Raw genomic sequence first — 12,660 nt, forward strand, 5'->3', positions numbered from 1 at the left:
GGTGTGTGTGTGATAATAATAGTACCTACTTCACAGGGTTTTTGTAAGGATCAAATAAGATAAAATATGTTAAAGAGCTTTGTACACCTTAAATGCTATATAATGTTAGCTCTCTCTCTATATATGGAGAGGACTGATGTCAAATACAATTATTTCCAAAAAGGTATATGCAAATTGAATTTTTAGATTTTAAATAGAAGACATTTATTTAAGGAAATACTGTTATGAATCTCTTTATAAGTAAATTAAAAAGAATTATCGGTAGTTATAAAGAAGGTTAATGACAAAGCTCATTGCATTATCAGTGCTATTAGAGAGAGAAATCCTGGGGATTATAGTAATATACCTCTCTTTATAAACTACCTGGAAAATTCTATGCGAGTCAAATCCCATTTACCTACTTTTTTTTTTTTTTTGCCTTTTGGAGGGCAATTGGAGTTAAGTAACTTGCCCAAGGTTACATGGCGTGTGTGTGTGTGTGTGTGTGTGTGTGTGTGTGTTAAGTGTCTGAGTCCGGAACCGAACTTGGGTCCTCTTGACTCCAGGGCTGGTGCTTTACTCACTGCTCCACCTAGCCGCCCCCTTCCCCCCCATTTACCTACTTTTTGACTTCAGAAATGCTTTATGCTCACCCCTGTTTGATCTTTAATTTTCAGTAACTCCTGGCACTTGTCTTGTTTCTCTGTCAATTTTGGTATTTAATGTATAATATTTTTTTTTATCTGTTGGGGTAATATAGTCAAGTGATTTGTTTTATAGCCTAAGGTAGATTTGGAAGGACTATTAGGCATTGTTTAGGCAGAGTTCCCTAACTTCTGAACCTTTGACTTTTAGTAAATTTTCCCCATATTGTCTATAGAGTATGAAAAGAAATAAATTCTATAGTTTACCATGCATAAGAAATAAAGATTATTTTTTCGTAAATAAGACTATATATTTGGTATATAGAGGTTTTAGTATCATAAAATTGTTAGATGGTTATCAAAACACAGTCAAATTAGTAAGGCCCTTGATTCTGTTTATTGTGAACCAATAGTTTTATTTCAGAAATCGTTTTTGAAAGGGATACCTACATGTCATTCATGATCAGTCTCCCATTTATTTCTTTGAATTTGATTGAGGACAGGAATAAGAATTCTTATTCATGTAGATAAGTTGCTATAAAGGAGCTGAAAACTTCATGAGCACATTTAGAAAGAATAGGAGGGGCTTCTGGGAGTCTATCCCCCAAATTCTGTAACTTCATTGATTAGAAGTTACTTCAGTTTTTAAGGGGATCAGTTTAACTTCCCTTTGACATTTCTATAGCTATCCAGCTATTTCCACCCTTCACCCCTAAAAAAACAGCAACAACAGCTTTCTCTAGAACAAATAAGTATAGTCAAGCAAAAATAAATCAACACAAGCCAAGCTAGAAAAATATGTCTCAACACCTCTGGTAAGTATATCCCCTTTGTGCCTTTCATCCCAAAGCCTTTACCATATGTATATATACACACACATATATGTGGTAAATCAGATTAATGTAAAATACACTGGATATTTGGTATTAAGGTGATAAGCTTGGAAATTACATAGATCAGTAAAACTGGAATGCAGTTGTGGTTTTGGATGTTTACTAGCCATGTGACACCTCTGTTTACCTCAGTTTCCTTGTCTATAAAATGGAATAATAGTATCACCTACCTCCCAAAGTTGTTGTGAGGTTCAAATGAGATAATAAATGTAAAGTGCGTAGCACAGAACCTAGCACATGGCAAGTGCTATATAAATAATATTATTATCATTATCACCATCAGTTGACCTCAGGAGGAAGTCCCCAAATAGACTAAGGGCCACAGAAGCATGAATTAAGAATAGGTAGGGATTGGGAGGCTAGGTGGTGCAGTGAACAGAGTACCGGCCCTGGAGTCAGGAGGACCTGAGTTCAAATCGGGTCTCAGACACTTAACACTTAATTAGCTGTGTGACCTTGGGCAAGTCTCTTAATCCCAGTTACCCTCCAGAAAGCAAAAACAAAAAAAAAATAGGAATCTCAAAGATCATCTAAGTCCAACTCCTTCATTTTTCAGATGAAGAAGCTAGGATCTAGAAAGTGATTTACTTAAGTAGGATTTGAAACCAGGTCCTCTGATTCTAGTTAGTGTGTTTTCCATTACATGGATATACTGAGTTAGTAGTTGAGATTTGCTCCCTTGAAGGTAAGGAGGTTTGTTTATTTTTTTTTTATCTGCATAGTTCCTAGTAAGTGTATTTACTTATTTAATTAACAAGGGGGAAAAGTACCTTCAGAACTTCAGATTGTATTGTAATTTAGACGTTTAGGATAAGAGATCTAAGCAACTTGTTTCATATTAAAATAACACCTCATTTTCCTGAAAGTAGGACTGAGGTGTTCTGTATAAATGAGACATCCAGAAAATTGAACATTATTAAATATTGTAATTAATCCAAATCTCTCGATTATAATGATTCTTTTTTTTTTTTGGCCTTTTGGAGGGCATTTGGGGTTAAGTAACTTGCCCAAGGTTACACGCTAGTTTTTTTGTGTGGGTGTTAAGTGTCTGAGGCCAGAACCGAATTCGGGTCCTCCTGACTCCAGGACCAGTGCTTTACTCACTGCGCCACCTAGCTGCCCCAATTATAATGATTCTTGATGGAAATATTTCTAAAGCATTCTAATTTGCCTTAGGATACAGGGTATACTTAATAATTTTTATCTTTTTTTTGCATACTTAAGATCTTATACTTAGCGACAGGCATCATTTGTTAATAGTAGTAGCTATAGACAGGAATCTTGTTACAGATAGTGTGAGACAAAGGACTTGAATGGGTCCATTTTTAGTGTCCATTGACTTCTTAGCATCATTAAAATATTATGTTGTTTCTATGTTATTAATACAGTGATGTTCCACCTTAACCTCCTAGTTAGCATCAAAACATAAACATTGCATTACACTTGTTGATGTGATGTGAATTCTAAGTATATGTGAACGTGTATTTTGTGAAGGCATAAACTACCACATATGAATTCTCTCTATTTACAATTGGAAAAAATATACTTCTTCAGAGAAGATGCCAGGCAAAAGTTTTCCCAAGACTATCCATAAAATCATAGATGTAGATCTAAAAATGACCTCAGATACCACCATCATATCTACTTTCCCTCCATCCTTTACCTTATCAATGGGGAAATGGATGCTTAGGGAAACTGTGACTTCCACAAGGCCATACAGGTAGTCATTTAGAGGTAGTACTTGAACTCTAAGTCCTTAGGCAAGAGTCAGTACTCTATTATTCTATGATTTCCCCCTAATGTTTTTGTTTTGTGAGAATTTAAGCATTTAAGCAGTATTTAGCATAGCGTCTTAGGATAAACTTTACTGTGGCATTCCTTCTGTGATAACATTTGGCATTCTGGATAAAACCCTGGTTGAATAAGTGAAGTAACATTGGGAGGAACAAAAGATGGGGAAAATATTACCAGATTATTCTTAGGTCAAGTTCTCAGTAGTTCTCTAGAGAAAGAGAGGAGCTTTGCTATCCTCAGGTAAACCTCTGACTTAGAAGTATTCTTTCACTAAAAGTATAAAAAATAATTTTGGAAACAATTAGGAAAAATTACTTTGTCCATCCATAAATAGGCTCTGAAAATTCTAGGATAATTATGTTTTTCAGCTGAAAAATGTTTTACTTATAAAGCTACTTTTTGAAGTAAAAGAGTTCACCAACAGGGATGGCAGATATAGCTTGGGGCTTTATTCATTAGGCTTATTTGGCTGTCCGAATCTAAGTACTTTTAAGGGTACTAACCTGAGAGAACTAGAAGGTGTAGTTGCTGAGCCACTATTGCATGATCTTTGATTATGGAGTTACCATTTAGAGAGGATAAAGATTGGCTCCATTTTCCTCCCTCCCCCCAAAAGAGTCTGTAAATGAAAAAAGATAGCTGATTCTTGACAAAAATTTGAACATTATCAGACTAGAAAAGGAAGTAGTAGTGATCAAAAAAAGCTTAATAATATCATCTAGATCAGATCATGCCAAACTAATCTGATTCCCTTTTTTGACAGGTTTGCCAGACATTCTGTAGGTTAATTTATGTAAGTTTTAGGAAAGTGTTAGTCTCTCCTGATCTCTTTGTAGGCAAAATAGATAGGTTTAATGTAATTAGGTGGATTCAAAACTGGTTGTATGGCTGTATCCAAAGGGTAGTCAGTCATGAATGAATGGATTGATGCTGGCTTGGTGGAAACTGTCTAGTGGAACGTGTCTGGGATATGGAACTTGCAATAGCCTCGAAAGTGTTTTCTCAGTCCCTCTCTTCATTTATCTTCCACGTAACTGTCATGGATATTTGTAAGGAAAAGTTTGACTTCATTACTTCTGTGCTTCAGAAGTATCATAAAGGGGGCGGCTAGGTGGCTCAGTGAGTAGAGTGCCGGCCCCGAGTCAGGAGGACCTGAGTTCGGATTTGACCTCGGACACTCAACACACACACACACAGACACACACACACACACACACACGCAAACTAACCATGTGACCTTGGGCAAGTTACTTAACCCCAGTTGTCCTCCAAAAAGCAAAAAAAAAAAAAGTATCATAAAGCCTTTAGGAACATATACAAATTCCAACATTGACCAAAATTCCCATCTTTGTCAGTTTGCTGTGTATAAGTTGAAACCTCAGGTTATTTGGATTTATGTTTCTTTTAGTCTTGAGTTTTGTTTTTTTTTTTTGCTTTTTGGAGGGCAGTTGGGGTTAAGTGACTTGCCCAAGGTCACATGGCTAGTGTGTGTGTGTGTGTGTGTGTGTGTGTGTGTGTTAAGTGTCTGAGGCCAGATCCACACCCAGATCCTCCTGACTTCAGGGCTGGTGCTCTATTCACTGTGCCACCTAGTCGCCCCTTTTATTCTTGATTTTGAGTATTCTTTTATATGAGTAGTTTACAAATTTCTATTGTTTGGTTAAGAATGCATCTTTTACCCATAGGTGTCCCATAGGTGTGAAGACAGATGATCTGAGTTTTTATGGTATAATTTTTATTATTAAGATCATGTGACCGTTTAGAATGTTTTATATAGGGTTTAAGCTGTTGATCTAAGCCAGATTTCTACCAGACTACCTCCAGTTGGCCCAGGAGTTTTTTATCAAGTAGATTGTTCTTTCCTAATTTACATTTTCCAGTTTATTGAGTTCCATTGTTTCTGATTCTCTTTAGTTTGTTCTTTTGATCTGTTTTTAAACCGATAAAAAAATTTTTGATGACTGCTGCTTTATGATATAATTTGAGGTCTGGAAGTGCTGTTCCCTGTTTGACTTATTTTCATTTTCATTATTTCTCTTGTTATTCCAGACTTTGTTTTTCAAAATGAATTTTCTTATTTTATTGAGGTCTATAAAGTATCTCTTAAGTAGCTGGATTGATATAGCATATTGATATACCAATAACTTTGGTAGTATTATCATTTTTACTTTTGGGCAGAGACCCACCCTCTATTTGACTTTAAAAGCCGTTTATAATATGGCACTAGTCTTATTAGTACATATTTACTTTCCTTCAAATACTATGTTCTACTTCACTTGCTGTATCCAAAATTTAGCATTCCATCTCCCATCTCCCTGCCATTGTGCAAACTATCTCCCTGTTCCTGAAATGCTTTCCCTCCTCAACTTTAATTCATTCTGTAGAATCCTTAGCTTCCTTCTAAGCTCAAGTGCCACCTCCTATGGAGTATGAAATTTTTAGACTCTCTTCAAGCTGAATATGAGATCTTTGTCCAGCAACCAACCAATAAACTATTAAAGGAACTAAAATATAATTATTTTGATGTTATTGCTCTAAACAAATCCAGAAGACCCAGGGAAGTTGGAACTAAATGGAAGGACTTTGCAAGTTTTCCTTGTATAGGTGATGAAGCATTGCTTTCACCATAACAAAGGCAACAAGAAATATAATGTTCATGAGATATTTGGTTATATCACCAGTTGTTTTATTCATGATCAGTGTAATAAGATCACAATAATAATCATAGTTTAATACACCAGTATCTGCAATTGGGGGTTGGAGTTGAGAGAGGAAAAAAAATGTGTGAAGAACTTAGAAAGATCCTCCAAACCAAGTCACCTTGTGCCCAGCTACTTACTTGGTGACTTCATTATGAAGGTGGACTCAATGACAGCAAAAAACCATGTTGGAAAATATCGTCTTTTTTAATCCAGAAATTCATGAGACCTGGATCAGATTACTTAGATGCTTCAGTATATCCTGGATTTTCAAGAAAATTATAGTTGTCTGGATCTGTATATGGGAAGCACTAAATGTTGTTAGTTAAAAAATGAAATTGGTTATATCTTAACAGAAAGGAAATGACTGGTTACAGATGTGGTCATTCCAGAACAGACAGTGTTCTGTTGGATTGTCAACTAGCTAGAGAAGAGATAAAAATTATAACAGACTAGATGGAAGGAAAGAGGAAAGGAACATCAGGCAGTTGTAAGAATCCTGACTATCCTTATATGAAAGCTGGTGATTCTGAAAAATGGGAGATGGATTAAAATAAGAACAGTATCTATGATCATCTCTGTTTTTCAGAAAAGCTCAGTTTGCGTAAAGTAGTTGCCTTAAGAAAGTCAGGAAAACTTAAAAACTACCTCAGCCAGCCAAATAATTTGTTATCTTTACTAGAGAGACAGATTAGCTTGGTTTGAGGTACTAACCCAATTACAAAGCAATTAGTACTACTCTGTGTGTGATATTGGACAAGTTATTTAAACCCCTTAAGTCTCATTTTTCTAATCTGTAAAATGCCCCAACTCTAGATCTATAGGATCAGTGAATCAGTAGAATGACGGGAGATTTTATAGAGTTGGAATGGAAAAAGACAAAAGAATGGAAAGTAGGTATGCCTATCAATTGGGGAATGAGTAAACAAGTTGTAGTATATGAATGTAATGGAATACTATTGTGCTGCAAGAAATGAGGAGTAGACTGACTTCATAATAAACTGGAAAGACTTCTATAAACTGATGCTGAGGGAGGAGAGCAGAACCAGGTTAACATTGTACACAATTATAGACACGTATCTGTGATGACTGACTTTGATAGATTGGGCTCCTTTCAGCAGTGCAAGGTTATAAGACAACTCCAAAGGGCTCATGATGGAAAAGGTTATCCACATCCAGAGAAAACATTGCTGAGTCTGAATGCAGATTGAAGCAAACTACTTACTGTCTCTTATTTGTTTTGTTTCTTCTTTATTGTTACTCATTCCATTGGTTATAATTCATCTTTACATCTTGACTAATGTTTAATATGAAGGTATATGTAGAAACTATATTGAATTGTATGCCTCTATGGAGAGTCGGGTAGGGTGGAAGGGGGGAAGAAAATTTGGAACTCAAAAACTTGTGGAACTGAATGTTGGAAACTAATAGTAAATAAAATTTTTGAAAAAGAATGGGAGGTAGCAGAGGGGGGGAAATGAGGTTACCAAGAGCTTTTAGTGTGAGATATAACTAAGTCATATAATCACCAAAACGTTTATAAACCAAAACTAGATGAAGGACAGGAAGTAGGCTTGAAATGAAACAGTTACAAAGACTGTGCTATGTAGGTTGGTTGGTCCCCCTCTTCACATTTGCATCATTAATATATCTCAGTAATGAGACCTAAAGTAAAACCACACAACCCAACCAAATAACAGGAGAAATCTGTGAAGACCACATCTTCATAGTGTCACACAGCTGACTAAAGGGTGTATTAGGTACAAGATTTGTTTTTGTTGGGGCGACTAGGTGGCACAGTGAATAAAGCACCAGTTTTTAAAGAAAACGTAATTCCAGTTGTTATAAAGTTAATTCTTTTTTTTTTTTAATAATTTATTTGGGGCAACTAGATGGCTCAGTGAATAGAGCACTGGCTCTGGAGTCAGGAGGACCTGAGTTCAAATTTGGCCTCAGACATTTAATACTTACTAGCTGTGTGACCTTGGTCAAGTCACTTAACCCCAATTGCCTTGCCTTCCCCCCTCCAAAAAGAACAAAAAAAATGTGAATTTGTTTTCAACATTCACTTCCATAAGATTTTGAGTTTTTAATTTTCTTCCCTTTCCCTCTCCTCTCCCTTCCCCAAGAAAGTCTGCAGTCTGATATAAGCTCTACATAAAAACACTTTCACATTAGTCATGATGTAAATAAGAATTAAAATCAATGAGAGAAACCATGAGAAAGAAGAAACAAACCAACAAAAGAAGAAGAGAGCAAATAGTATGCTTCCATCTGCAGTCAAACTCCAAAATTCTTTCTCTGTATGTGGATTGCATTTTCCATCATGAATCTTTTGGAGTTTGTCTTAGATCCTTGCATTACTGAGAAGAGCTAAGTCTTGAAAGTTAATTCTTATATTAATCTGAAATCTGCCTCTGTAACTTCCATTTACTGACTCTAGTTCTACTGTAACTCAGCTGTCTTGGAAGCCCTTTCTTTCTAATGCTTTTACCACTCAGCCTTTATTCACATCATTCCCTATTCCTGGAATAATTCTTCTTCATACATCTCTGCCTAACTTCCATTTGATTGCTCTTCCATACCACTTCTCAAATTGTTAAACCAGTAGACATAAAATACTCAACTACCAGTCTTATGTAGTTGATTGGTATTTGTATGATTGCCTATGTTGGTTGTGGCATTCTGGGATCTTTCTCAGACAACATATAATTTTGGTGGCCACATTGACCCTCGCAGTGTAGTTGTTCACACACACAGTAGTAAAAGGAAAAAAAAGATTAGTATTAATCATAAATCATTTAACTCTAGTGCAAAACCCAACCTTAAAGGCTCTCTGAAGCATAAGACTGGAGACATAATCACTAGAGGTATTCATTCATGCCTTTGTAGAGGTCAAAGAGAAGAGAGTTTCTACTCATGTTGAGGTCTAATAGATACTTTTTGTTAGCTTTTAATATTATGCTGATTAATCAAGCCACAGAATACTATAGGTCTTTTCTCTTCAGTGAGAAGAGATCAACCCATTAGTTCATTAAGAAATGGCATTCCTCAGATTATATATGAAGTTGGATAAGTATCCCTTGAGTTAATCCATCAGTGTATTCATCTTGGACAGGAACTGAAGATGAAGAGAATTAGTCCAAAGTTAAATAGGAAAACAGGTTGAATTGCATTTGGCAAATTACTTGCTGTTTCCAGTGATTTTAAGGCGCTGCTTAGCATAAAAGCTTATATTTTTGGCACCTATATTCTTCTAGTGCTGCTATATAGCTGCAAATCACAAAACACTATTCTCTCCAAGGAATCAAAATTGCAAATAATCCAAAGGGCAGTGGAGAAGTGCATGGTAGGTATAAATAGTCTACATCCTGTCACTAACAGAGATTTGCATGCAAAAAGGATGCAGAAAACATTTACAACACATGTGACTGGAAAAACAGATGGCTTAGTCTAGTGGTAAGATCAAGCAAATTGTTCTCAGTTATACTGATACCTACAAAATATTAAAAGACTGCAGTGGGTTTAGATAAGATCATGGATAAGAGTCTCATAGGATACAAAAGTAGGGATGGATTTGTACTGAAGGAAGGAGTAATAGTATTGTATTGGAAAGATCCCAGATCCATTAAAGTAAGTGGGCAAACATATCAAATTAGGAAATAGTATTTAACTTTTTTTGTTAAATGTTTCTCTAAGGCAATTAATTTTTAAAAAATTGATTTTCCTTCTCGCATATGTAACTAACAATGACTAGTGTATTTGCTTAAATAGTTTTAAAGAGCCATTGATTTCACTGGTGTGGGTACTTCTTCCAACAACAGAGATCATACACCCTTCATACTTGAGTAAAAGCACATGCTCCTTATGAATTCTGTAGTCATAAAGAAAAATTATCACCTGGTGTCCAATCTTCTAATGCATAGCATTTATGAATTTTGCTAGTGTTCTTCAGAGTATAGACTCTCAGTTTCTTATCCACACTTGAAACCATTCCAGAGTATGATTCACTAGTATCTCATTTGAGATTTATGATTACCTCTATACCATGATGATGAATAAGAATATTTTTCTTTCATGTTTTATTTAGATGTTGTATAAGATCAGTCTTTATTAAATTGTTTTATACCCAAGTACACCAAGAATACCTAAATATATTTGCTTTTGTCATGGTTTTTGTTAGAACTCTACATTATCTGGTGATATTAATATTACTTTTATTCTTTCTAAATAAATTGAATTTTGTTTAGCTGTTTTAATATTATAAACAATCTAACTTTTCACAAAGTGCTTTTTCAGGACCTCTTAATAATAGGCAAAAGCAAGTTTTACCAAATGGTCATGAGTAAGACTTAAGAAATATTTTTGTTTTTCCTGACTTCATTACTGTTTTTTTTTTAAATAAACAGGTTGTGATGGGTATATAGTTTTAGTGTTAACTATTACAAAAGTAGTTTTTATGTTACATTTACCTCTTTTTTTTTGCGGGGGGGGGTGGTGTAGGCTAGATTTTTTTTTCTTCTATTTTTAGTTTTCCAGAAAGCCACATCTTTTCCATTTGTGGTTCTATTATTACCAGTCTCATTGAAACCTAGTTTTACTTGCCCTATTTTGCAATTTTACTTTTGTAGTGGATGATGCTGGGAAGATAGAACATGACGTCTCTTCTGAAATCACCATGGATGCCGAATCTGAAATTGACCCATGTAAAGTAGATGGCACTTGCCCTGAAGTCATCAAAGTTTATATTTTTAAGGCTGATCCTGGAGAAGATGATTTAGGTGAGATGAAATGTTTATTCTGTTACATACCTTAACCCAACTTATTAAATTTTGTCCTTTTTTGTATGTTTTTTTTTTTTAATGAAAAGTTAATAGAAATTCCAGGGAAAGGACAATGCTTTGAATAAAACGTTCAAATGTAATACTGTAACTAATTAGATACGAAATTTGAAAATAAATTGTTTCTCTGATCATGTCCACTAGGTGGTACGGTGGATATTGTAGAGAGTGAACCTGAGAATGATCATGGAGTTGGACTACTTGATCAGAGTAGCAGTATTCGTGTTCCAAGGGAAAAGATGGTTTACATGACTGTAAATGACTCTCAGCAAGAAGATGAAGATTTAAGTAAGTAGGTGGCCTTTCTGTGGGAGAAAATTTTTTATCATTTTTAGTGCTTTTAAAATTCATTTGATATTTAATAGTAATGGCAACACTAATTGTAGAAAAATTTATGTGACTTCAAAAGGTAGAAAATAAAGATGCCCTATGAAGCATTTCTTTTTATAGAGGGTTTCAGATCTATAAAAAGACCAGGTGACTATTGAAATTTGACTATTATTTTTTTTTCTCTATTGATGTAGTAACTGTATTAATATGAAAAAATGTCATTATCTCAGATTTAGACACATAGACTGATAGAGAAGGAAAGACACATTAGTTTTGAACTCACCCTCATACAATATTAATACTAGAAGGACCTCAGTGATCCTCCAGTCCACCTCCTTGATTTCACAGATGAGAAAATGGAGGTCTATAGAAGCAAAGTGCCTTCACTGCAGGCACAGAACGAGTCATTGGTGGTGATCGAGGAGTAGAGCCTGTGCCTTCAGACGCTCATGCCAGTGCTTGTTGTCATTATATGTTTTGCCTGCCTTCCTGTGGATATCAAGACATGTGCTTATGAAAAATGTTACTAATACTTATGTCTTTATTTTTTTAGATGTTGCAGAAATCGCTGATGAAGTTTATATGGAAGTGATTGTTGGTGAGGAAGATGCAGCAGTGGCTCACGAACAACAAATTGATGACACTGAGATAAAAACGTTCATGCCAATAGCTTGGGCAGCAGCCTATGGTAAGTCACAGGAAAACTCCTCAAGTCCTGGGAACAGCAAAAAGCTGATGCTTTTTCTATAAACATCTGTGCACATTCAGAGAATCCTCTTTGTGGTGTAAGTCCCAGAAAGCTAAAATACCAGTGCCTATAAAGGTTATTTAATTTCAGCAAGGATAGAGGAAGATTATAAAGTCTACTTTTTGTCTCTATTTTTAACAGGAATTTCCTTCATGTCTATATTACGTAGAAGGAAGTACTGCAAGAAGTACACAGACTTCCAAGCTGAAAATTTCCATCTTGATAATATCTGCCCCGTGGCTTTACAATTTTGGGAGACAACAAGGGATTCCATGGGGCAAAATGCTGTAATGTGTTTTTTTAAATTGACAACTAGGAGTTTCCTAGACCCCCATCACCAAAAAAAAAAATCTAAAACTCATTACTTAGGATGGGGAATTTCTGTCATTCGTGAGGATCGTGGCTGTTTTTGCAATGTTGTTATTAATAAAGAATCCATAATCCAAATAGTCTTCAAAGTGATAATACTGTATAATTTTGTTTTTAATGCGCATTGTTAGGTAATAATACTGATGGAATTGAAAACCGGAATGGCACTGCAAGTGCCCTCTTGCACATAGATGAGTCTGCTGGCCTTGGCAGACTGGCAAAACAAAAACCAAAGAAGAGGAGAAGACCTGATTCCAGGCAGTACCAAACAGGTGAGGAGTTAGTAATATCATTTGTGCAGTGTTCATTTTATGGGGATTTGACAGTCATCCCTTGGGTAAAAGGAAGAGTGTGACATTGGGC

The 12,660-nt window shown here is 35.4% G+C and overlaps 1 protein-coding gene across 5 annotated transcripts in view; it reads left to right on the forward strand.

The window, feature by feature from the left end:
• Positions 1–12,660, forward strand: part of ZFX (zinc finger protein X-linked) — a 63,879-nt gene that overhangs the window by 46,054 nt on the left and 5,165 nt on the right. For all 5 annotated transcript variants that reach the window (XM_069065634.1, XM_069065635.1, XM_069065633.1 and 2 more), the window contains 4 exons: positions 10,641–10,790; positions 10,995–11,138; positions 11,734–11,868; positions 12,429–12,569. In XM_069065634.1, coding sequence (XP_068921735.1) covers positions 10,641–10,790; positions 10,995–11,138; positions 11,734–11,868; positions 12,429–12,569 — 570 coding nt within the window. The remainder of the gene's footprint in view (positions 1–10,640; positions 10,791–10,994; positions 11,139–11,733; positions 11,869–12,428; positions 12,570–12,660) is intronic.

This window comes from Petaurus breviceps, unplaced genomic scaffold (assembly GCF_028583685.1).
Source record: "Petaurus breviceps papuanus isolate PSGF00001 unplaced genomic scaffold, PetGlider_PUasm1.0 90696, whole genome shotgun sequence".
Classification (NCBI taxonomy): Eukaryota; Metazoa; Chordata; class Mammalia; order Diprotodontia; family Petauridae; genus Petaurus; species Petaurus breviceps.